The 27,277-nt window shown below is 43.3% G+C and overlaps 1 protein-coding gene across 1 annotated transcript in view; it reads left to right on the top strand.

Annotated features, from left to right (window-relative positions):
* The first annotated feature begins 2,172 nt into the window (after positions 1–2,172).
* Positions 2,173–27,277, top strand: part of LOC138372471 (neuropeptide FF receptor 2-like) — a 75,047-nt gene continuing 49,942 nt past the window's right edge. Inside the window, exons 1-3 of the mRNA XM_069337933.1 lie at positions 2,173–2,525; positions 4,083–4,166; positions 19,465–19,578. Of these exons, the coding sequence (XP_069194034.1) occupies positions 2,215–2,525; positions 4,083–4,166; positions 19,465–19,578 (509 nt within the window). The 5' untranslated portion in view covers positions 2,173–2,214. The remainder of the gene's footprint in view (positions 2,526–4,082; positions 4,167–19,464; positions 19,579–27,277) is intronic.

The raw sequence follows: 27,277 nt of genomic DNA, 5'->3' as shown, positions 1-27,277 counted from the left end.
CTGTAACGGACCTCAACATAACTGAAACGAGTCTCAATTGACTGTACCGAACCTCAACATGACTGTACCGAGCTTCAGTTGACTGTAACGAGCCTCAACATGACTGTAACGAGCTTCAACATGACTGTAATGCTGCCTCTTGCCTAAAATACATTGTTAAGGTCTGTGCCGCGTCTGAACCTGTCCTCCAGTACAATAGATCTCAATTTAGCTTCACATAAGGGTTATCGTGTACGGGTTATATTGTTCGATAGCTCATGGTCCAAGATATCAACCACCTTGTCCTCACCATTCCTCCAGAGCTTCAGATACCAGCAAGCCTCACAAACATTATATTACCTCCGTTATATCATAATATATTTCCTTTTATATAATATTACCATATTGCATTTTCATTTAGGAATGTCTATTGCATTCCGATATCCAATTACCCAGCCATCTCGTTATGATTCCATCGATATCATGCTCTTTAGCTGTCGAAATATATATTTCATGAGGATATTATTAAAAAACTTTGATTTGTAATTATCTATGATAACCATGGGGCGATTGTGTCGTTTAATTCGTAAACATTAAATGCTTCGCTATTTTCTCTCCAGTAATTGTTTCCATAAGTTGGCTTATTACTGAAGTTTATCTAATTAGTCGATAATTACAAGGAAGTTTGTTTACATTTTTTTTAAGTTTACAAGACTGGTATTACAGGTGTTGCAGGTGTTGCAGGTGTTGCAGGTGTTGCAGGTGTCAGTATTCACTCTTCACCACCTGTTTCTCTGCTTAAGTGACATGTTTAAGTAGATTTCTCAGGTTCGGTCTTTACTTTCTTTATTATTCTGGTATGGAATTTTTGCAGGGCCTCGGTGTTGTATATATTTGTATTGGATGGAATACCCGGCGTTGCTCGGGTGCTAAACGGCGGCTACATCTGTGATACACACCACATTCACCGCTGTAACCATCTTTACTACCCGGGCACCGCCGGGTATCCTACTTAAGCAGTGTATAGAAGATGCGTTTTACTCAAATATCCGAATAATAAGAGTTAAGCACTATGCTGCAGCGAGATTTCACTTCATTACTGGGCTCCCAACACTTAAACACACCTGACAATTTATATGCTGGAAGATTCTTAGTGAGGATGGAGTCTGTTACTTAGCAAGGTTGGAATTTGGTATCAAGCTGGGGGGAATCCCGACCACCCTATGGGCGTCCCACCCCACCCACTAGTCACCCTGCAAAGTATAGCGAGGCTAGCTCCATGAACCAAGCCTTCAATCTCGAACAGATAAACGGACAATCCCTTTAATTGATATATATATATATATATATATATATATATATATATATATATATATATATATATATATATATATATATAACTGAAAACTCACACCCCAGAAGTGACTCGAACCCATACTCCCAGAAGCAACGCATCTGGTATGTACAAGACGCCTTAATCCACTTGACCATCACGACCGGACATAATGAGGTGATAGCCGAGGCTATTTGAACCACCCCACCGCCGGCACTCGGATAGTTATCTTGGGCATAGCATTTTACCAAATCACCTCATTCTTTGGGGCAACACGTGAGGAACACAAATGCGAACAAGAATGCTTGTTCGCATTTGTGTTCCTCACGTGTTGCCCCAAAGAATGAGGTGATTTGGTAAAATGCTATGCCCAAGATAACTATCCGAGTGCCGGCGGTGGGGTGGTTCAAATAGCCTCGGCTATCACCTCATTATGTCCGGTCGTGATGGTCAAGTGGATTAAGGCGTCTTGTACATACCAGATGCGTTGCTTCTGGGAGTATGGGTTCGAGTCACTTCTGGGGTGTGAGTTTTCAGTTGCATATGTCCTGGGGACCATTCAGGCTTGTTCGCATATATATATATATATATATATATATATATATATATATATATATATATATATATATATATATATTACCTGGAGCACGCATCAGGACAGGGCAAATTAAACCATCAACTGTCCACGTATAAACATTAGGTTTCCTCTATGTAAACATTTCGCTTGTAGTCGATTCCATAAACACATAGTATGTGCCTTTGTTACATTTATGTTTTTGTAATTGTTATAATCATGTCCATAAAATTGGTGTTTGTGTACCTCTCATGAACTGATTCATTCTCCGCACACACACAGTGTTTGAGGAAGGAAGACAGGAGCGCCCGCCCCCACAGAGACAGCCATGGTTGAAGCTGGACTAAACACCACCGTCGATCCGTCTGTAATCTTCAGGAACGACTCCGCCGGGGCCCTCGCCGCCTTCGGCACGCCGGTGGTGCTGGGGGAACGAGGTGCCGACGGACTTGCCTCGAGTCGCGGCAAGATCAACCTGACTCTCCTGAAGCTGGACTTGGACTTATCTCCTGTGTTCCCCAGCCTAGAGGCGGTGTCCGGGGACGTGCAGGTGTTCCTCATCTTCGTGTACTCGCTGGCGGCGGTCCTCAGCCTGGTGGGCAACGTGACCGTCATCCTCGTGCTGGCCTTCGGCAGGAGGTGAGTTATGGGGAGGGTCTGGGAGGGACTCAACTTAGATGGGTAGGCAAGGATAGAGTTGTGGAGAAAAGTATGGTAAACAAGACGAGATTGGGAGTAGAGGAGTAGAGTGAGAGAAGGATAAGACAGGAATGGAAAAAATGGAGAGAAAAGGGCAAGGGAAAGACGAAAATGATCGAAAGAGAAACGACAGGAAAATTTACAGTCAGTTGTGGTCGCCAGCTTTCATTTGGCCAGTTGATTTGATGCCCCTAAACACGCTTTATTTTCTTTGGAAAATGTTTTAAACTCCTCGGGCAAGGAGCGAATGACACAACCAGAGCAAAACTGCAGCTGGCTGACCGTCTTGAATAACACTGACCGTTTACAGTCACTGGCCGTCGACTGAGTGACTGTAAGCTCTGGCCCACAGCTGTGCCTCTCAGCTCCCCCTTGTATGCAGTATGAAGGTATAGTCTGGCGCTGAACATATATTCCCACACATTATCCTTAAAATCAATGTTGGTGGATATACCATAAAATGAGGCAATGGAGGATAACAGAGTTTGATTGGCTCTTATGCATACTGGAGGTTTAATAATACAGTTAACGCCAGACGTCAGTTGCAGAGAGAGCAAATTAGGAAGAGAGGGAGGGAGGGAGGACAAATGAGAGAAGGAGCAGGAAGGAGGAAAAGTTAGAATGGGAGAGGGAGAGAGAAATAAAAAGAGGGTGAAAAAAAGAAAAGTGGAGAGGCATAGAAAGATTTAAAGATATTGAAGAGGAAGAAGACGAAAATGAAAAGGACAAAGAAGCAGAGACCTAGAAACGGGAGAGGAAGAAAGGTAAACAAAATGTAGAGCAGACAGAGTTAGAAGTATGAGAGGGGAAGGAAAGACACAACGAAGAGAAATGAACACATATATAGAGTTAGATGTATCCAGGAAGAAGATACATACTCCGTATACCATCAAGAATCATACACGTGTAAGTAACAGTAACGTTGCCATCATTCACGTTTAACTTGTGTATATAACTCAACCACTTTCCCAACATTTAGACAATCTTAAAAAAAAGGAACGAAAAAAATACAAAACCATTCCTAACTCCTACGTCTGTAAGCGTTTATGTCTTTCTGTTTGATTATTTGACTGTGTGTCCAAAATTCGAGGTCAGATCCTTCACCTCACCAAACTTTGAATGGTGACTGATGTAGGGTAGGTGATCAACATGGACGGGTTGGGGTCAGCCCCTATTGCTCCAATTACAAATATGTATTTTTCGCCACTTTGGAAAGTGTTTAGTTCGACTCAAACACCGAATCGACCCAAGCAACCAGGTTCCTGGTCGACCCGGGCACTGCCTGTTATCCCATCTGGTATACACACATAAGACACATATATGATATACCAACTGACATACATGAGCATATAAACATACCCGAAAAACTTGAGAATCATATTTGGCAAGATTTTCGATATCTAGTGGCTAGATAACATGAGCTGTTATGTAATATCTCCTTCATGAAGATTCGGTTATATATAACTCTAAAATTAGGTCCCGTTTTTGGTCCGGCAGGTCCTCGGTCCGATGCTATCTTATCAACCTTGCAGTCTCCGATATCACCATGGCAACCTTCTGCATCCCATTCTCCTATACCAGGTAGAGTAATTAACGTGTCTGTGTTCAGCAGATTTACACACCCTGTTCTGCTGAGAACTCTTTTTTTTTTCTATGCCAGCAAGTGTTGGCATTGAGAAAAACCACTCTGAATTGTTCGTGTCATATGACAACCTCTGTGTCTCGTGTCATGTGACAACCTCTGTGTCTCGTGTCATGTGACAACCTCTGTAATTCATGTTATATGACAACCTCTGTGTCTCGTGTCACGTGACAACTTCCATAATTCCTCTCATATAACAACCTATAATATTCGTGTCATACATCAACCTTGGACTCTTGCACAGATTTTTCTTGTTTGATATCTAAACACATGAAGGCACTTTACATTAAAAAATACATTTTTAAGCAGGACATCACCAGCCAAACCTTTATCACATATTCTAACATATTTTTAAATAGAGCGTTAGCTTTGCAGAGATACTTTACAATTTAATAGCTTGTATGGTGTGTAAAAAAATATCATAATGAATACTGGAAACATCGACATTTCGCAACATTTAATACAATCTCTGTATTCAATACAGTCACTAAATACCCGCCGCTGCCTCCCCATATCCCTGTGTTTACACACATCTTGATCGAGTGACGGCACGGAATAAGGGGTCTATTCTCCTTCAGTATGATGGAGGAGGAGGAGGGAGAGAGGGAGTCGAGTGAAGGAGAGAAAGGGAGGGGGGGGGTCGAGTGAGGTAGAGGAAGAGGATCAAGGTGGAGTAAGAGGTCGAGGATGCTTGTCTGGCGCTGCTGGAGATCAGAAGGAGGATGTTGACCCTGGCCCTCCTGCAGCTTTCAATCTGACTCCTCCCCTCCAAAAAAGAGATACTTCTTGGCAAGAGGTTAGTTGGCTGAAATCGAAGTGGTTGTAAATTTGTATTTCTCCTGTCCAAACTTCCTGGCTTGGCGCCGTCTTAGGTAATTACCAACTTACTGTCCAAACTTACCAAATTACCTCGGGTTAACCCTCACCACATAACCGCTCCTCGCTACCACAAGAACTTTATTTAAGTTGTTAACTTCTTATTTTCTAACCACTGCTCGAAATGGCATCTGCGACAAAGGTTCATGTAATATACATCATTCTGACGCTAATCAAATTTCCTAAGATAAAAAAAATTCTCATCTGGCCAATGGTGGTTTTTTTTGCATGTGAGATGCTCCTCTCCCTGTGAGGTGGAGATGAGGAATGAGCATCATTTCGAAACCTAGAGATGAGGGATGATCAGCATCTTGGGACCCGGAGATAAGGGATCAGCATCCTCTTGAGACCCGAAGATGAGGAATGAGCATCATCTTGGGATGGAAAGCTAATGGTTTAAACATTCGTTTATGATCACGTGGCTGTACCTCGACGCTGAAAATGATTACCGATAATCCGCCTCTAATCACCCCACACCGCTGACACGGAGTTGCTCGGGAAGAAGAGACGAAAGCGGGGTTAAAAGGAAACAAAGAAATGTGGGATAAAGAAGGAAGGTAACAACCCAACCAAAAATTAAGGTATGATGAAAGAAAATCAGCATTGGTGTATAAAAAGAAAAAAATTGAAGAAAGTAAGATTGTTATAACTTAAAAAGGGGGGGTAGGGAGGAAAAAATTACGACGGAGAGGAGGTATTCACCACATCATAACCCAAAAATGTAGGAATGAGAGACGGAATAAAAAAGATAGAGAGAGAGAGAGAGAGAGAGAGAGAGAGAGAGAGAGAGAGAGAGAGAGAGAGAGAGAGAGAGAGAGAGAGAGAGAGAGAGAAAAAATAGAAAAAAGAGAAGGATAAAGATAGAGAACATTTTGAAAACAGAAAGAGAGAGACTTCTCCCTTGAGCCTAAGTCTCACAATCTACCTCCGAGAATACTAACATTGACCACCAGCCTCCCACCGCTTTGTCCACATCCAAGCTGTGCCCGGGATGGTTCAGATGTTCCTGGAGAGTCTCTCTCAAACACCAGCGGCCGCGATGCAACACTCACCTCTTGATCAAAGCCAAAGTAGACCTCGCTGCCCAGTACCACAGCCTCGCACGTGCATATATTTACACGCAGAATAACGCACAAACGCCAAAAACATTTTTTCGCATATATAGGTTCAATTTTCCTAGTATCCTACATCTCTGATATAAGATGCTATTCCCTGTATCCTAGGAAATAACCTTTCAAGCACTTGGATATAGTGGCTTGAGGGGCGGTCCCTTATTTTATATACCCAGGTTTTGATATATCAGAAAGCTCTCGACCCCCTGAAGGATTCGAACTCTGTCAGCCAGGGCCTCCATGCCCCTTGGTGTGTATGTAGTACTATAACCACTCGGCCACACTGACTGCTGGAAAGTATTGGAAGTCGTCTGACTCTTTACCCAATACCCGACAGATCTCTTTGGCCATCTGGGGCACAGATATTTCATCATATCACTTCAGCATGTTGAGTCCGCATGAGCAGTCATTTGTGCGTCAAGCTTGAAGAGACGTCAAACTTATGTGTCAAGCTTGAAGAGAAGTCAAACTTGTGCGTCAAGCTTGAAGAGACGCCAAACTTGTGCGTCAAGCTTGAAGAGACGTCAAACTTGTGCGTCAAGCTTGAAGAGACGTCAAACTTGTGCGTCAAGCTTGAAGAGACGTCAAACTTGTGCGTCAAGCGTTGTAACCAGCATGAGCAAATGACGACTCATGCGGCCCCTAGCATGCTGAAATGATTTGATGAAATATGCGTCAGGTCTCGACTCCCACACTCAGCTTGGTCTTATGAAAGCCATTGGACCCCACCAGTTGAAGGAGGCTAAGGAGGGGGAGGAGGCGGAGGGGGAAAGAGTGTTCTATTTGCTCCCAAGATGGAAAAGGCATTATTCTAATCCCTGCCAATTTCCCTCTCTAAACATTCACTTTGTCCTGATATTCCAAGACTAATATTCTTCGTCAACTACTAATTTTAAGACGGGGATTGAGAGGGTTTAGAAAACGCTGTAATCTGGACATTAAAACGAAATCGTTTTATGTGGTGTTTTATTTAATATTTACTTTTAATTTTCGTTTCTTATTTCTTATTACTGGTCTTTATTTGCTTGCGGTGAGAGTCTAACTTTCTTATTTTTATACCTATGTCATCTGCTCTTAGTATTCTTTGCCCAACAACTTGGGCTGGACGGTAGAGTGGCGGTTTCCATTTATGCAGGTCAGCGTTCAATCCCCGACCATCCAAGTGGTCGGGCAAAGAGCAGAGGGTAAAGATGAGGACACTAAGAGCAGATGACATAGGCAGCAAAATCCCTTCCCCTCGTCCCATCCCAAATTTATATTCTAACCTTTCCCAGATGCTATATAAGAGTCATAATGGCTTGACATCAGAGTAACAAGGTTATCGCGAATAACCGAACTCAATTACGGGCTCACCATAGCCCGTGCTACATGGACTTGTCGTTCTGAGTAGCCGAATCTAAAACAACAACAACAACAACTCTTCTGCTTGTAGATAGGAACTTTGGTCAGCGTCGACTTTCCTGCCTTTTGTGGGGCTACCTTTGTTCCATTTGCTTTTGTTCCCATTGTAATTACTTTCATTATTATTAGTAGTAGTATTATTTTAGTAGAATATGAGCAGTAGTAATATATTATTATTCTGTTAGTATATTATCATCATCCAGTTACATCCCCCCATAAGTTTTTTAGTATTCAGTTCCTAAAAGTTAACATATATCGTGATGAAGATGAGGTTAGTAATAATATTACTAATAATAATAATAATAATAATACATAATAATAATGTCTTCTCACAGACATAATAACATAGGATCCAAAATTCACACTTGTCTATTTTGTGAAATTTATGTAAAGAAATTACACCAAGATTTTCCCCCCACTCTCCTGAGTGCTTTGTGGTCTTGAGTATTGACCCTCATACTCAGAGCAGAGTATGTGGTATTGACCGCATTACTCAGACCAGGGTATGTGGTCTGAGTAACCACATACTCAGAGTTTTCTCTGGAGAGTGCGACAAAGACTTGGCGTCATTTCTTTACATAGATGTCACAAAATGCACAAGTGTAGGTTGTGATCCAAAATAATAATAGTAATAATAAAAAATAATTACAATTATGACTATTAAATGTCATAAAATAATGACAGAACCGAGTGAAGGCGAATTGTTTATTATGGTTCAGGACCAGATTGATGAATTGATGAATCACGTGACAAGGAAGCGAGAGTGTAGAGGACGAGGACATGAGTGCATGATGAGGACGTGTGAGTGCATAACGAGGGCGTGTGAGTGCATGACGACGCATAGTGACGTTACTCACAATCACGTATCAGCCAGAGGACGCATGACACATGATTGTGTCAGCGCCCTCTCGCTGGGACGCTGTAGAGGACCTGGGGGACAATCTGCAGAGGAACAATCAGGTGTAGGAGAGGGAGGGAGGAGGGAGGGGAATCAGAACGAAAAGACAATACCCAATATAGCTTATATCTTAGCTTTAAGCAAATTCGCATATCTTAAAAGGCAATGGGAAGGACCAGGAAGATCCCACGGAAGAAGGAGTCAATCCATCCATGGTAGTTAGTCATCATTTCTTGCAAATTGCGTGATTCGCTCGTTACAGGTGGGTGAAGGGGAAGGGGGACACCGCCTGCCCAGCGCACGTACTAAGAACGTGACTTCGTGCTCAGGAGACTATGGAATGGCCGGATCCAGCCAGCTGGGATATGTATATCCAAGGAGCGAGCCAGCTGGGATATGTATCTCCACGGAGCGAGCCAGCTGGGATATGTATATCCAAGGAGCGAGCCAGCTGGGATATGTATCTCCACGAAGTGACGAGCTAAATAGCGTTGACCAGACCACACACTAGAAGGTGAAGGGACGACGACGTTTCGGTCCGTCCTGGACCATTCTCAAGTCGATGACTAAATAGCGTCCCCAATGGGTGACCAATATTAGGGAGAGTGACGACCCGTCACTAAGTATTTCTCAGTTTAGTGCTGCTAACAAAAGCCGGATAGGAAGAGGTGGATTCTGAGATGAGAAAACAAACGATGAATATATTTGAAGGTGACTATCAAGGATTCGAACGGCAATCAGTCAGCAGGTCTGAGTTTACCCTTCTGAGGTAAATATAGTAAGCGAATGCTTTGTTGATTATTGACCAAACTACACACACTAGAAATTAAAGAAACGATGACGTTTCGATCTGTCGATTATCAAGTCGATTGTGATAAGAAATTACAATCCCCCTTTTGTTGATTGTCACTGGGGCAAGTTTAATGAAGAGTCTGATGAAGTGCGACTCCTGGGAGAAGTGAGTAGTGATTGTTACGCAGGCGATGAGTCACAATAACGTGCCTGAAGTATGTTGACCAGACCACACACTAGAAATTGAAGGGACGACGACGTTTCGGTCCGTCCTGGACCATTCTCAAGTCGATGAGATTGTTACCTTCGATGAGATTGTTACCGATGATTGTTACCTTCCAGATGAAGCCAAACCTCGGCTACACCTCCCTGGCCTGGAGAAGAGGAGAGGACTACTGTGTAGTCGAGCTAGGTCCTTCTATGAACAAATCCACAAGGGCCGTGACGAGGATTCGAACCTGCGTCTGGGAGCATCCCAGACACTGCCTTCATCGACTGAGCTACGACAGGGTAGCTCATTTGATGCCTCACGTTAGTGTGATCTCTGTGTGTAATGACGTCAGGTCATTCTACTTCCTGCGTCGTCAGCGAGAGATTTAAGAGGAAAGGTCTAGGGATTAAACTCGTTAGAAACGGGAGCCTCACAGCAACGAGAGGGGCTGACGTAGGTGACGAGCACTAGACACTATTAATGGATGATGATGATGATGATGAGAGATGTGAGCTGGAAGGTCTTGAAGAGGATAAATGATAATGATGATAGGGAGTAACACTCTGGAACCGACTCATTATAGGTGTAATTTATATTGCCTCGTTTTTCTTTAATTCCCTCTAATTCTCGAATTTTACAATAAATTGTAGAATATTGTAATAATGAATAAGGGAATTAAAAAACACATCCTATTCTCCTCCTCACCAAGGCTTACATCACACCCAAAATTTCTTTTTTTTTCTTAATTCAAGAGATTCCATTATATCTCTAAAGACCTTGATTTCACAAACACACACACATATAACCCTTATTTTCTCAATCAAAAGAACATTCCAACAATATTCTCACACACGTCATCTAAGCTGTCAACAAATTTATATAGCAACTCTTGCTTAGAAAAATTTAATTGTGTACAAGCTACAGATCTGGTAGACACAGTTTGTTCCTCTTATACCCTAAGCTGACACCATCCTGTCATGGGGTCTCCTCTCATGCCCTAAGCTGACACCATCCTGTCATGGGGTCTCCTCTCATGCGCTAAGCTGACAGCATCCTGTCATGGGGTCTCCTCTCATGCGCTAAGCTGACACCATCCTGTCATGGGGTCTCCTCTCATGCGCTAAGCTGACAGCATCCTGTCATGGGGTCTCCTCTCATGCGCTAAGCTGACACCATCCTGTCATGGGGTCTCCTCTCATGCGCTAAGCTGACACCATCCTGTCATGGGGTCTCCTCTCATGCCCTAAGCTGACGCCATCCTGTCATGGGGGTCTCCTCTCATGCGCTAAGCTGACACCATCCTGTCATGGGGGTCTCCTCTCATGCTCTAAGCTGACACCATCCTATAATGAGGTCTCCTGAGCCCTCCTCGTGGCCTCATTAACATGCACAAAACAACGGATGTTGGGGGCAGTTGTGAGCCCCCCATGAAGACCTCCACTATCTCAGCCCTCTCGCTCGTTACTCCCTTATCTCTTAAGCGCGCTCTGATCCCTTCTCATAAAAAAACACAGCGTGGAAGTTATTGCATAACTAGCGAATATATAAATGGAGAAGGGATGAAAAGAGTGGGATAAACAATGGGTGAAAGCAGGGGATAGGGGCAATGGATGAAAGCAGGAGATAGAAGCAAGGGGAAAGAAAGAGAGATTTCTTTCTCACTCCAACAAGTACTTCCTCACCCCACCAAGTACTTTCACACCCCACCAAGTACTTCCACACCCCACCAAGTACTTCCTCACCTCACCAAGTACTTCCTCACCCCACCAAGTACTTCCTCACCCCACCAAGTACTTCCTCACCCCCACCAAGTACTTCCTTACCCCATCAAGTACTTCCTCACCTCACCAAGTACTTCCTCACCCCACCAAGTACTTCCTCACCCCACCAAGTACTTCCTCACCCCACCAAGTACTTTCTCACTCCACCAAGTACTTCCTCATCTCACCAAGTACTTCCTCACCTCACCAAGTACTTTCTCACTCCACCAAGTACTTCCTCACACCACCAAGTACTTCCTCACCTCACCAAGTACTTTCTCACTCCACCAAGTACTTCCTCACACCACCAAGTACTTTCTCACTCCACCAAGTACTTCCTCACCCCACCAAGTACTTCCTCACCTCACCAAGTACTTTCTCACTCCACCAAGTACTTCCTCACCCCACCAAGTACTTCCTCACCCCACCAAGTACTTTCTCACCCCACCAAGTACTTCCCCCCCCTCACCAAGTACTTCCACACCCCACCAAGTACTTCCTCACCCCACCAAGTACTTCCTCACCCCACCAAGTACTTCCTCACCCCACCAAGTACTTCCTCACCCCACCAAGTACTTCCTCACCTCACCAGGTACTTCCTCACAGTCTTCTACTGTTAGTGTAACGCTTGCTTGGAATTCTCAGCCAAACATTCCTTGTATACATCAAACACATCACCTAGGTTCACTGTTCACCGTCTCTTCACTAATGTCACTGTAAACTCCACGGCCGTAGTGACCTAAGACGGGCGATTCAAATAAATAACACTATTAAATTATCGTCGTTATATATACATTTTTCACTGTGTGAAAATGTCATCAAAGATGAATAACAACCATACATTGGTTATGCATATTTATAACCAAGTTAGAGCCGCCGCGAACAACCCTCTACGTCATATTTCTCCTAATATACATTACTTAATTTATATAACTATTATCCAAATTGATAATTTAGAATCTAGAAAACACAAGCCATACAGATGACTCCATTACACACTTAAAGAATCCTCGGCAAGAATTTGGACGCCCTCAAACAATCGTTTCAAACACCATTATGTCATTCAGGTCAAGAAACCAGGCGAATAAATCAGTCTAAACAAACTATTTTAGTATTTACACATGTTAATTAATCCTCCCACCCACCCTCTCTAAGCTTGTTTAAGCATTAATTTAACAAGTGAAATTCATCATTCCGTAAGATATTAACAAGTGTTAACTTTTATCCAGGACAAACATGCTTACATCACAAGTCCGCATCTTGTAGTAGAAACTTTACAAACACAAAACAGCAGTCTTGGGTCACGGGTTTCTAAGTACACATCAGCACACAGTATTTGCAAATTTACAAGCTCAGGTTAGAGTTCAGTAAAGGTAAGCTTTCGAGAAAAGACCAGCAGTCAGTAACGACAAGTTTACAAAATTCTGGCCAAGCTCCTTCACCGACAAGTTTACAAGATCAGTCCAGCATTCAGTGAGAGACGAGTTTACTCAAGCAAGCAGCCAGAAGCGACAGTTTACCATCACATCCCAACTCTCAGGGGAGATCAGTCAAGGAGCAACATAAGCATCTAGGGGGAGGGAGCGACAAGAATCCTCTGACATTCCTTTGCCCTTTTTTGCAGGAGCCTCAGGGCTCCTTCCCCTTGTGTGTGCGTATCCAATTGTGTCCTGCAGGATGTCCTCGGGTTTATAGAAAAGTGAGAACCTGTGAGGGATATTGACAGGGCTCTTGACGGCCGTTTGCAACTGGGGAAACCTGGTGTGTGTGTGTGTGTTTACTAGTTGTTTACTAGTTGTGTTTTGCGGGGGTTGAGCTTTGCTCTTTCGGCCCGCCTCTCAACTGTCAATCAACTGTTTACTAACTACTATTTTTTTTTTCACACCACACACACACACACCCCAGGAAGCAGCCCGTGACAGCTGACTAACTCCCAGGTACCTATTTACTGCTAGGTAACAGGGGCACTTAGGGTGAAAGAAACTTTGCCCATTTGTTTCTGCCTCGTGCGGGAATCGAACCCGCGCCACAGAATTACGAGACCTGCGCGCTATCCACCAGGCTACGAGGCCCCCAGTGTGTGTGTGTGTGTGTGTGTGTGTGTGTGTGTGTGTGTGTGTGTGTGTGTGTGTGTGTGTGTGTGTGTGTGTGTGTGTGTGTGATGTTGCAAGCACTCCCCTGGAGAGATGACGTGCTGTGGAGATGCATTCACAAAGTCTATGTGATGTCGGCTCGCACGGGAGGCTGCGAGAATCCTGTCGGACACAGGGTTTCTTGTGTAGCATATAAACGGTTTACAAATTGTCTTATTTCCACGTGTCTCAGTAATATTTTAGCTCTGTGTTATTACTCTTCTGGAAGACAGCTTATGTAGTGCAAAGCTTATCACAGAAAACGTTTGAAAGATTACAAGGTGATATTCTTTTTCATGGAGATTCTGAAAATGATAAGTTTATTGTCCAAAAATACTTATATCAATTTTAACTTCGTTAGCTTCGAGAAAGATTTATCATTTAACTAAGGGCTTTAACCGGCTGGGCCCGGGTCAGATAATGTTATTATCAAGAGAACGCACTAAGCCATTACGACCTTATAGCACTTAGAAGTCTGTGTTACATAGGAAAGTAACCTCTATGAAGATGATCTGTGATTTTGTGCAATTGTTGATGCTTTATTAACGTGATTGTTAAGGCAGATTGTGTTTTATAAAGCAAAGTTTATACTCAGGTTCTTGTGTGTTGACTCCTCCTCATCGGCGGTGCCTTCAGCTGACGGGGACACCTGTGTGCTCATCTCAGGCGGCCGCAGGTGACTTCTGCTTCCCTCAAGTTGCTTGTTGCGGCGGAGCACATGCGACTACACCTGTGGTTGTGGCACCCGTGCGTTTGCTGTGCATGGAGACCCTTTGTTGCATCTGATCGTTGAGCCGTTCCTGCGGCTGCGGCCCCTTTAGGTGCAACACACTTCTTTGGTGCGGAGGTGGGGGTCAAACGGTGCGAACGAACGGGAGACTTAACGTTCGTGCGTCAAACGGGAGGTTCACTGAGATCCGACTGGCTCTGCTAGCCTGGTTGGCCTGGTCAGAGTTGGATCAAGTGGGCTTGGAAGGGTCAGTTATCGGTCCCTGGACTGTTCTTCAGCGCCTCCTCTGGCTACCTTCGTCTCCTCGCCTCGTTACGCCTGTGTGCCTCACCGTGATGGACCCGGTGATGGTTAGGGGTGTGCAGGGAGGTGCAGTCTACCGTCATTCCCTTGCATGTCTCCTCCGCATAATCATTTACCTGGTCCTTCTGAGGCGCGCGTGAGGGGCGACCAGGCCTTGTAGTCCGGTTCGGCTTGAAAGGTCGGTTTGTTCCGCTACCGAGGGAGACGTACCTAAAGGCTCTACAGCTCGTTGTGCCCCGACACCGCTACATCCCGGGATATAATAAGGTCGTCAGGACGATACTATTCTCGATCTCTTGCCAGAAACCCCCCAAACTTTTGGATCAAACTCTTACTGGTGGGAGCTATTCTTCTGGTTCCAGGTTATCATCGGGAGAGATAACCCACTGTCGACTGGTTTCATCTGAGAAGCTCGAATGTGGATGGTACGCTGAGCTGAAATGTGTCGTTAATATCTTCTCCAAGCTCTGTTTTATGACCCGAGCTCACACCCGGCATCAGTATAGCCAAACCGTGGCATGTCAGAAGGCTTGGTTACATACTGAACTTGCCTACAGTATGTAACCAAGCCCTACCTTACCTCGAGGTTACCTTGAGGTGCTTCCGGGGCTTAGCGTCCCCGCGGCCCGGTCGTCGACCAGGCCTCCTGGTTGCCGGACTGATCAACCAGGCTGTTGGACGCGGCTGCTCGCAGCCTGACGTATGAGTCACAGCCTGGTTGATCAGGTATCCTTTGGAGGTGCTTATCCAGTTCTCTCTTGAACACTGTGAGGGGTCGGCCAGTTATGCCCCTTATGTGTAGCCCTGGGTACAGTATGTAAAAAAACTTGTCTTCAGTACAAGCACAAGGGAACTTGTGCTGGAGGTCCTGTGTGTGATTGGTGAAAGAGTTTGTTAGGGTGTTCACTCACCCTGGAGCGAGACTTTTCCCTCAGCGGCTCCAAGCTCTCAAATTGGTTTGCGGCAATGATTTTTTTCCTTACTGAGAGCTCCTCTGCCTCGCCACAGTTCCACCCTTCGCCTCTTTGAAGTGGAGAAGGGGATCATGGGACTGAAAAATGGGTCGGCCGCCGCTTGCCTTTTGCAGTAGGATAATCCTCCTTCGGCCGGGCGAATGACTTATGGGTGAATTTATTTTGACTTATCGATTAAAAAAACAAATGTGTATTATTCCTCTGTGTGCTTCTGTGTGTGTGTATTTATTTACTATTTGTGCCTGCAGGATTGAGCTGTTAGCTCTTGGGCCCCGCCTTTCTTACTGTCGGCTATCTAACATACTGACTTCCGGCCTATTTTTCTTCTATCATGTCTACTACATATTTCTCTCTCACACACACATACAGCCCCAGGATGCAGCCCGTAGCAGCTGTCTAACTCCCATGTACCTATTTAATGCTAGGTGACAAGGCACATCAGGTGAAAGAAACTCTGCCCATTTGTTTCTGTCTCGACCGAGAATCGAACCTGGGCCCTTAGGACTACGAACCCAGATTGCTGTCCGGTTTGGCTGTGAGGACCTGTGTATGTATGTATGTACTCACCTAGTTGCACTCTCCTAGGTGTGATTGCAGATTCATACATAGATCCTCGAGCTCTTTCTTTGTCTTATCTGCTGCAACACTTCTGTTGCTTAGAGTCTATCTCAAGTGTGTCCTGTCTTCTGCCTCCTGAGTGGTTATCTTGAGGTTATCTTGAGATGATTTCGGGGCTTTAGTGGCCCCGAAATCATCGCGGGGCAAATCATTAGATTTCGCGGCCCGGTCCTCGACCAGGCCTCCACCCCCAGAAAGCAGCCCGTGAAAGCTGACTAACACCCAGGTACCTATTTTACTGCTAGGTAACAGGGTTATAGGGTAAAAGAAACTCTGCCCATTGTTTCTCGCCGGCGCCTGGGATCGAACCCAGGACCACAGGATCACAAGTCCAGCGTGCTGTCCGCTCGGCCGACCGGCTCCCGGTTGCGAGTGCGTTCAGGTTTCAACGCTTCATGTAAGCTGTTGTTTAGTGGCGTGTGGCTGTCATTCGTTGATTATTCGCAGACATTTACCTCCTGATGGTAGTTTTTCGACCGTGTGGTTAGTTTCCATTGTCTCTCTTAGCTCTGGAGGCTAAATTATTCTCGTATCGCTTCTCTGTTTCACTTTTAGTTCACACATATTGCTTCCTTTATTGCTGTTGTTTAGGTTCTCCTTTGTACATTTTCTAAGCTCACACATTTTGTTCTTCTCTATGTTAAGCTCACCCACTTTGTCCTGCTCTCTTCACCTCACTTTGTCCTGCTCTCTTCTAAGCTCATTTACTTTGTCCTCCTCTCTGTTACGCCCACCTACTTTGTCCTGCTCTCTTCTAAGCTCACCCACTATTCTTTCTTGCTTCAAGACAATGCCTGTTATTCCATAAAGAAATATTATATTTTGCTCCCTTGATGGCTTGTGTTGGAATGAATTATAACTTCTGAACTTTTCTCATAAAACATAAAGTGACTATGTCTTACGCAGAAATGTTTCAGAGTTCCGTCTGCTAATGCATTTCTTCTGCGAAATTCCTTTGTTCCGACTGGCGTCCCTTTCGTGTATGCTGGTATTAATATCCAAGTGTCTCACCTCCCTGGATTTTCATTTTGATATGAACTCTATACCTGGTTGATACCTGGTTGATGGGGTTCTGGGAGTTCTTCTACTCCCCAAGCCCGGCCCGAGGCCAGACTTGACTTGTGAGAGTTTGGTCCACCAGGCTGCCCGGTTGGTCCAGCACTCCTTGAAGGAAACAATCTAGTTTCCTCTTAAAGATGTCCACGGTTGTTTCTGTAATGATATTCCTGTTCCTATACTCAAAGACCAGTACACAGTGGCCACTGGCTCCTGGTGTAATGTTGTGGGGGTTTTCTTTGCGTCATCTTGGGAGACGTCGGGAGGAGCTGTCATCATTCCTCCCGTCGTGTCTTTGTTTGTGGGTCTGTCAGTGTGTTTGTTAGTGAGTGGGGGTATCTTTGTTTGTGGGGTTGTTAGTGGGTGAGTCTCTGTGATTCTGCTAAGATTGGAACGATAGCGGACTCAAATACTAAGAGCTTTGCAATTACGTATGAAAATGTATCCACTACTTTACCATAACATTTGTAACTGCTGATTGGGCTAGGTTAAGTTAGGTTAGTTAAGATGAAGTTACGTTTTGTTAGTTTAAGTTAAGTAAGGCTAAGTTTTAAAACAAATCAAAATAAGACATTTGCAAAAAGATTCACTAGACTCTGAATAAAATTCGTTGAAATTTGTCATATAAAATGCTTATCTAGATGGTCGAGAATCTTTCTAAATCACATTGAAGTCTGTGCTGTTGAAAGATTTAATCCGATTTATAACAACAAATATATTTTCTGTTCCAGTCAGGTCATATGGTCTGAAACTGGCATTGGAAACATATAATGAAATGCTAGAAGGTATTTACATGTTATTTTTTTATACCACAGTTCCTTACTGGCAGATTTATCTAAAGTTGAGTTGTCAAAGAAAGTATGGAGCTAGCTTGATGTATCTTGTGTTCAAGCCTGTCAATCACCTTGTTTATGTCAGTTTATGTCATATTGTTGATGTCATTCATGATGTCATCAACGGCAGTTGATGACATCAGGCTATCACCAGAGTTGATTCCCTCGTTGGTTTAAGTCACATTCTCGATTGCAGCCATCTTACGGGTTCTCTTTGACCTACCACCTCTGACCTCCCGCGACCTTTCTAACGTCCTGTCACGTATCTTGACCTTCACGACTGCTCCTGACCTTTCAGTATTTTCCCTTACCTCTGACTACCTGTCTGACTTGACCTGGTGTAGATGTCTCGCTTCATGCAGGTCGGCGTTCAATCCCTAACCGTCCAAGTGGTTGGGCACCATTCCTTTCCTCCCCCGTCCCATCCCAAATTCTTATCCATGACCCCCTTCCAAGTGATATATAGTCATAATGGCTTGGCGCTTTCCCCTGAAAAATTAATTTCCCTTCCTTGACCTCAGAGGCTCTCAAGTCCTTCATAGCGTCTCGGTTTTATGGTTACAGCAAATTTAATAGAACCGGATCTTGGAAACCAACTGTCAGCAGACTGTCACGTCTTCCCTCCAGGCCAGAAATATCTTAGTCTGTTGTTTTCTTCCTCCGACGCCCACGACACGGCGCTGACCTCCTTTGACCCGTCTTCCATCTGCTTCCATGAAAACTAAAATGAAAACTTGAAAACTAAAAAGCGTTCCAGATAGTCTCGACTCTTTACATAAGACACTCTTCTGTTTTGCCTGGACACTCTATAGACGGATTGACCACACTATCAGTTATCTCTCTCTCTCTCTCTCTCTCTCTCTCTCTCTCTCTCTCTCTCTCTCTCTCTCTCTCTCTCTCTCTCTCTCTCTCTCTCTCTCTCTCTCTCTCTCTTTATTTGGGTTTATATACTATTTATGACCTGTTCAATTGAAACGTTCTAGAGTTTTTTTATACCTCTCACACCAGCAAATATTATTTTTTAATATTTGATTCGAGTCCTAGACTTCGCCTGTAGGGTCGATTGTACAGATATTAAGATGCTTAGATCAGGTCGGGGGAGCAAGTATGTATCGTATTTCATATTCATCTTTAATAACTTCCTTCACTGGGGATTTTGTTCTTCATCTTCATCCTTAAAACACCCTTGGCTTGTGATCATGTTTGTGTTATCATAACTCACTTGTTATCTTCTTGGGTGAGCAGACTGCTAGTTGCATTTCCTTCTCGGTCTTCGCCTCAGTCTTGGTCTTTAACGTCATTTATATTTTTAAATCAGACTGTGGCACACTGAAATATGGAGTATTATAATTTAGGACATATACCTTTGTCTCCCGGTAACCTCCCAGACAGAAAGGCATTATAGTCTCTTCCACATATCCCAGTTTCTTCCTGTGACTTTGTCCATCTATGTGTGTCTGTGTGTGTGTGCGTGCTTCTGTCTGTCTGTCTGTCTGTCTCCTCACCACCATCAGTAACACCCACTGTCCTCTCGCCCGCAGTTTCATGTTCCACCGGTGGGTGTTCGCGCCGGAGTTCTGTCGCATCGCGGCCTTCATGCAACATATGTCTGTCACTTGCAGCGTTTACACCCTGGTGGCCATAGGCGTCGACAGGTGAGTGACGTTCAGTCTGTGTAGTGAGGCTCAGTGTGTGTAGTGGGGTGAGGCTCAGTCTGTGTGTGTGGTGGAGTGTTGGATACCGTGCGGTGGGTGAGAGAGAGAGAGAGAGAGAGAGAGAGAGAGAGAGAGAGAGAGAGAGAGAGAGAGAGAGAGAGAGAGAGAGAGAGAGAGAGGGAGAGAGAGAGAGAGAGAGAGAGAGAGAGAGAGAGAGAGAGAGAGAGAGAGAGAGAGAGAGAGAGAGAGAGAGAGAGAGAGCCCCAAGCTGTTTAGTTTACTGACTGGATAAACTCTGTTGTTCAGAAGGTGGAAGAGCAGGTTAATTAACACACAGAGACACGTAGACATTTTCAACAGAACCCAAATGGTCTGAACAGAACAATTTATTTATTTAGACAAATTAGGCTATGTAGGTCAACAACACTTAAATAAATACTACTGGCTTTTTCCTGTTCGTGCTGTAGATCCTGCCGTTGTGGTGGTAGAAGTAGTAGTAATAGTAGAAATGGTAGTTTTGGAAAAAAACTAGTATTAATTGTGGTTGTAATAATATTACTGTGTTAATATAATCAGGTTTGAGTCTTAGTATACAGTATTCAGTAAACAATTCCTGGAACGGAGTTTACTCTAGCTTTACTCACAAGATATTTCTTCTTGTAACTATATGGATCAGATGAGCACATAGTTCCCACGTGTCTCTATGACTTTGTCTACCTTGTCCGAACGTTTAAGTATTTTGTATGTCGTGGTCATGTTTATTCTACGTCTTTGTTTCTCCGTCGTTGTGAGATTTATTTTTACTAACTTGCCATTTAAGTTTAGAGTCAGTTCAGAGCGAAGAGGTATATGACGGCCAACACAACAATTCTGAAAATATAATAGAAGAATTGCCAACATTTCCACCCGTCCTGGCCAATAAGAAAGCAGTACAGCGGTGCCATTATATGTGAAGAAACTGATTCAAAAAGTAGTGCCATGAGGGAATAAAAAAAGAAAATGAGTCTTACAGAAACCATTTTGATAAAAATTAGTTGGGGAAAAAATTATACCCGAATAATAGGAGTCATATATATATATATATATATATATATATATATATATATATATATATATATATATATATATATATATATATATATATGAGAGAGAGAGAGAGAGAGAGAGAGAGAGAGAGAGAGAGAGAGAGAGAGAGAGAGAGAGAGAGAGAGAGAGAGAGAGAGAGATTGCTGAAGCCGAAGATTGCTTGGCATTGATGACTGCTTCCTTAAACAACATAGATATTATGGAGCCAACACGGGAAAATGATACTTAAATCCTGGCTTTACCAACCAGGTAGACTGGCAACATAACCAAGGGAACAGCAATCATCAAGGAAACCAGATTTTCCACAGCATGGACAAATTGTGAGAGAGAAACTTCTTCATTTATTTCTCAACCTGTATTTCTGTGTACGGTCTGCAAATGTAGTTGTTCAGTCCTGTGTCTAAATGGTTTATATATATATAAACTGATATAATTAAGGGTTTAAATAGAACATGAAATAGAACACGAAACAATGGATTTAACTTTGTTAAGATTCATTTAAATAAAGTAAATATTAGTTTGCAAGTAAATACTGGTTTGAAAATTGGGCTGTAGAGTTATGAAACAAACTACACAGTAACATAATAGACGTGGGAGAACTAGATTATTTTAAGCTAGGAATCCTGGAAAGCAATTTTGTTTTAAATTTAACAACAGTTAATTACGTGAGTATGACCGGGTTTCATCAGGCTTGTGTCATTAGTGGGCTTCGGATAATGTTATTTAACATTATCTTATTTGAGATAATGATAATGAGATGTTTGAATTAATATCAGTATATTTAGAACATGAACTACTGAGTTATGTTAGTTTAGGATAGGTTAGGATAGATTAGGCAGGTTTGGTTAGATTTGGTCCTATTTCTAAGTTTTAACTCAATTAAAAAAAAATCATTTATAATATAATGGAAAGCTTTATCATTTCACGAGAAAAAATGTAGAAAAATATGTAACTTTAGGAAAACTCGACTTAATGGGAAAACCGGGCCTTGCATATATATATATATATATATATATATATATATATATATATATATATATATATATATATATATCATTGTGGCTCTGGGGGAGCAAATAATACGTTAAGCTGGTGACCTGAAGCTGGATCAGGCCACCAGCTTAACTTACGTAATTACGTAGTCACCCTCTGACTCACATCGTCTCGAGTAAATGTTCACATTTTCTGTATTCCGGCGTCTTAATCATTATATATCTAGATGCGCAAGATTCCAAGGTTAATGTAGAGATTAATCAGGATTTTGCTTAAGCCATTTTAGGTGTTGTAGGATTTTTGTAAGTGGGAAAATGCCAAAATGGACTTGGATATGGTGACACATGTCACCATATCGAGTGGTTGGATATGGTGAAAAATGGACGATACGTCACCATATCGAATATGGTGCCTTAAGCCGTCGAATATGGTGAAATAAGAGGTCGAATATGGTGGCTTAAAACGTCGAATATGGTGCCATAAAACATCAAATATTGTACCATAAAACATCAAATGTTGTACCATAAAACGTCGAATATGGTGCCATGAAACATCAAATATTGTACCAAAAAACGTCAAATATAGTACCATAAAACATCAAATATAGTACCATAAAACGTCAAATATTGTACCATAAAACATCAAATATTGTACCATAAAACGTCAAATATTGTTCCAAAAAACGTCAAATATAGTACCATAAAACATCAAATATAGTACCATAAAACGTCAAATATTGTACCATAAAACATCAAATATTGTACCATAAAACGTCAAATATTGTTCCAAAAAACGTCAAATATAGTACCATAAAACATCAAATATAGTACCATAAAACGTCAAATATTGTACCATAAAACGTCAAGTATGATACCATAAGAAGTCGAAAAAAGCCAGGAGGTGAAGCTAAGAATTACGAGCCTGAAACTCATGAATATATGTGTGAGGAGACATCTCTCTGCGTCAACACCGTCACTCGGCTCCTCATCTCTCCTCTGAAGATTTCACGAAGCCATTTAGCTCCCGGGACGCCAAGAAGTTGACAAAATTAACAGCTTCTATTTACAAAATTTGAATGAAATATTGACCTTGCTGAGCCGTGCCTCTCAAGGGAACAATCTTAAGGTCTCGAATATTTGTCTTTTATCACTATTTAGTTTAGTACAGGTGTCGCTTTGTCCAAAGAACTCCCTCCAAGCACTTGTGAGAAGCTGTGTATCTCTACACCACAGTGTTACGGTCCTTGGACGAGCGTTTAAGACGTGTTTACAAACACAGGCTTCCTATGGCATGCTTTAGGACTTATTTGCTTCCTCTAGTATGCTTTAGGACTTATCTGCTTTCTCTAGCATGATTTAGGTTTTATCTGCTTCCTCTAGCATGATTTAGGACCCACCTGCTTCCTCTAGCATGATTTAGGGCTTATCTGCTTCTTCTAGCATGCTTTAGGACTTATCTGCTTCCTTTAGTATGCTTTAGGACTTATCTGCTTTCTCTAGCATGGTTTAGGACTTACAAGCTTCCTCTAGCATGATTTAGGACCAACCTGCTTCCTCTAGCATGCTTTAGGACTTATCTGCTGCCTCTAGCATGATTTAGGACTTGCCTGCTTTCTCTAGCATGGTTTAGGACTTACCTGCTTCCTCTAGCATACTTTAGGACTTATCTGCTTCCTCTAGCATGCTTTAGGACTTACCTGCTTCCTCTACCATGCTTTAGGACTTATCTGCTTCCTCTACCATGCTTTAGGACTTATCTGCTTCCTCTAGCATCCTATTAGGCGCTGTCCTTGTACCGCGGTTTCGTAGTATATATACACTTTTAGCTCTGTACTATGTTCAGGACTAACGGATTAGGACTCCGTTAGTCCTGAGTCTAGTCCAACCAGCGTTAGTCCATGTTCAGGACTAACGCTGGTTGGTCAGTAAGCTGTTGCGGTGGCCTTAATAACCTCTCCAGACGTTGATTTAAACTCAACGCCAAACCAAACTTTGGAATTAGGAGGATATCTGCTATCCAGTCCTTTGGGAAACTAAAATGATACAAGATATACAGTCCTCAAGAATTTAGAAAATAAATGCCTAATAGTCATTAAGATTTAAGATGATATATGCTCGGACAAATAGGATATATGCCGTACAGTCTTCACGAATATATGATATTTTTTTTTTTAGTATCCATTGGGATCAAGAGCATATATATGTAAGCTTTATAGTCCTCCAGAATTATACTCTCGCTTCTGGCCATGACGTCATCAACATGACTTCTATATAACATATCAATAATAACAATATAAACAGAATGGTAAATATTATATGAATCAAAAGGAAATGGTGATGCTACTTCTCTCTCTCAGGAGAGAGAGACGCAGCATCACCAAGCAGTACCCAGTATCTGCTTTACAGTAACAGAATCTAATTAGTTTCTGCTTACAATTTGAAAGCGAGAAACCAACATTTGCCAGCGTGTACAAGTCCGTGACATGACAGGTAAACGATAGCTAATTACTGTTATCGTAAACAGTTAATGGATTAGCGACGTAAGAGATGGATATCCAGATCCGGGAGAGAGACTGGCTGATGCTACGAGGATTCTGGAAACGGTTTAGCCACCGAGGATATTACTGGGATATGAGAACACAGCAGGAAGGGGAAAGGGTGTTAGAGAATATTACCTGAAAGTGGGAACATTGCGGTGTTGATAGCAGGAAATGAATCCCTGGGAATATTGCTTCAAATGAGCTGAGCTATATCTCTGTTAGAGTTTGTTGAAGGTGGTGGGTTACATGGGGGATAGTTGTTGAAGGTGGTGGTTCACAGGGGGATGGTTGTTGAAGATGGTGGTTCACAGGGGGATGGTTGTTAAAGGTGGTGGTTCACAGGGGGATGGTTGTTGAAGATGGTGGTTCACAGGGGGATGGTTGTTGAAGGTGGTGGTTCACAGGGGGATGGTTGTTGAAGATGGTGGTTCACTAGGGGTGACCATGGGGTGGCACAGAGCCAGTATAGCAGACATGGAGGCAGTTAACAAGCACAGAGGCAGTATAGCAGGCACGGAGGCAGTATAGCAGACACGGAAGCAGTAGCAGGCACGAGGGAAGGTCTGGTCTAGGATTACCCTATCGAGCTGACCTCATCCGAGGGTTAGTGAGCAGCGAGGCGTGTAATCTCGCCAGAGTGCGCTGCCTTAAGTCCGTCGAAGCACAGACTAGGACGCGAGCGAGTGGCGTGGCCGGGAGGCCGGGAGCTGGAGACTGAGAGAGCGAGAGAGAGGAGGAGGAAGAGGCTGGAGATAGAGATGCAGACGCGAGAAAGATAATTGAGAGGAGAGACATGAAAGGAAGGTGCATGAGGTAAAACAGAGAGAGAGAGAGAGAGAGAGAGAGAGAGAGAGAGAGAGAGAGAGAGAGAGAGAGAGAGAGAGAGAGAGAGAGAGAGAGAGAGAGAGAGAGAGAGAGCATTGTTGGGGATAGAATCTTTATACAATAATGCTTATGATAATCCACGTAATCATGCTCAGGGCAGCCAAGGAACCTTTAATACTTAGAACTCATCTGAAGTTTTCTCAGCAGCAGCGGCTGCAAAACTCACCACGAAACGTAAAAGTGTTCCCCCCCCCCTCAAGTGTTTACTAATCAAGTATATCCTTGCCTGCAACCCGATCTTTACAGTTTTAGACCAGGCTGAAGGCAACTCGTCTCAAGACTCGACCCGTCCTGGCTATTGACCTGACGTGTCACTATAGTCCTCAACACCGCAGTAGTGTCGTTCTCCAGTAGCCATAAAGTAACTATGACACAGTACACAGGTATACCTTCAAGAACAGTCACAAAGGTGCAGAATGTAAAGAGCTGCTTAATTAGTGCCAATATACCACAGGTTAAAGCTGTGTCCTTGACACCTTGTTGTTGACTGTCTAGTGTCATACACTCGTGCACTCTCACTCTTTCATCAGCGATGATTCGTTGCTTGTCTGTTCCTCGTTTGGATAGCAATTGGATAGCAACAAGCAGATGCTCGACTGGCCACATGAACGCTAACAGCTGGCTCCAACCTCATTCTGTACGTATAAGAATTTTGTCCAACATTTCATCATAAACAAACTAATTAAGCAAAAGTCATATAATAGAGCAGTTGCTGAAGCCTGACTTTGAATTGAGCTGATGTAAGATGTCAGATCATAGCTTATCCACTCTGTATAAACAGTGTTACGTTCTATGATAACCAGAGCTCTATGTAACATTATACGTTACATAGAGCTACCTAACCACTGGTGAGTGAACAGAGGCGTACAGTTAAATAAGGATTGTCGCCTAGTCAATCCTCCCCAACCAAGGTACGAACCTAAACCTAATAGGTGCCGAGGCGAGAGGCGAGTGTGTGACCACTGCGCCATCACTACACCCTCCAACACCGCCACCAGAGACCCAAACAAACACACACAAACCTGTAATCAACACCAGATGAAACCACAATTTCAGGAAAGATTACAAAACCGTAACTCCCATTATCTTGGACATCCAACCAGCTCTAAAGTCAAGGACAAGACAATATATTTGACCAAGGTCTCTCCAATGAAACATTTGCCACTTTTTGACCATTTATATAAACTAATATTAAAGAGTACACCCGAACCCCGCTGTATAATATATGTTGACGTAAGGTCAAACGAAAGATAAAATTTTAAAGTTAAAGATGAACTTATCTACACGGAACTACACTTGTACTAAACACTAAATAATAAACATTAATCCTGGACTGGATATGATACTCTTGGGTGATTTTAAGCTTCTAGATTTGAAGTGAGAAGTGGGAGACTATAATGTTGACCAGACCACATACTAGAAGGTGAAGGGACGACGACGTTTCGGTCCGTCCTGGACCATTCAGAATCGACTTGAGAATGGAACAGGACGGACCGAAACGTCGTCGTCCCTTCAATCTTCTAGAGTGTGGGGTCTGGTCAACCTTCTTCAGCCACGTTATTGTGACTCGTCGCCTGGATATGGGAGACGATAATGTCCACCGGATAAAAACACAGGGAAGAGAGCAACGTTCACTACCAGCCACCACAGGCCAGAGAGAGCCAGCTGCACTGTGATGTTGTCTAAACCGGGGAATTATTTACTCCCTCGAGTTAATCTTCGTAAACACATTTAACAACATTTTGGGACATGGACACAAACATTAAAGTTACAAGACAAAAAGTTGTTGTACATTATATATATATATTGTGTGTGTGTGTGTGTGTGTGTGTGTGTGTGTGTGTGTGTGTGTGTGTGTGTGTGTGTGTGTGTGTGTGTGAGTGTGTGTGTGTGAGTGTGTGTGTGTGTGTGTGTGTGTGTGTGAGTGTGTGTGTGTGAGTGTGTGTGTGTGTGTGTGTGTGTGTGTGTGTGTGTGTGTGTGTGTGTGTGTGAGTGTGTGTGTGTGTGTGTGTGTGTGTGTGTGTGTGTGTGTGAGTGTGTGTGTGTGTGTGTGTGTGTGTGTGTGTGTGTGTGTGTGTGTGTGTGTGTGAGTGATAAGCTTAAATGGTTCCCAAGCCTCAGTGCTTCCACAGTGACTTCAAAAATCCTTCAAGGATTCGCAGCTCCTCTGGGGAGGCCCTAGTTTCGAACCATTGA

This window comes from Procambarus clarkii, chromosome 39, assembly GCF_040958095.1.
Source record: "Procambarus clarkii isolate CNS0578487 chromosome 39, FALCON_Pclarkii_2.0, whole genome shotgun sequence".
Classification (NCBI taxonomy): Eukaryota; Metazoa; Arthropoda; class Malacostraca; order Decapoda; family Cambaridae; genus Procambarus; species Procambarus clarkii.
Note: the sequence above shows the minus strand (reverse complement) of the source record. Positions and strands in the feature narration are given on the sequence as shown.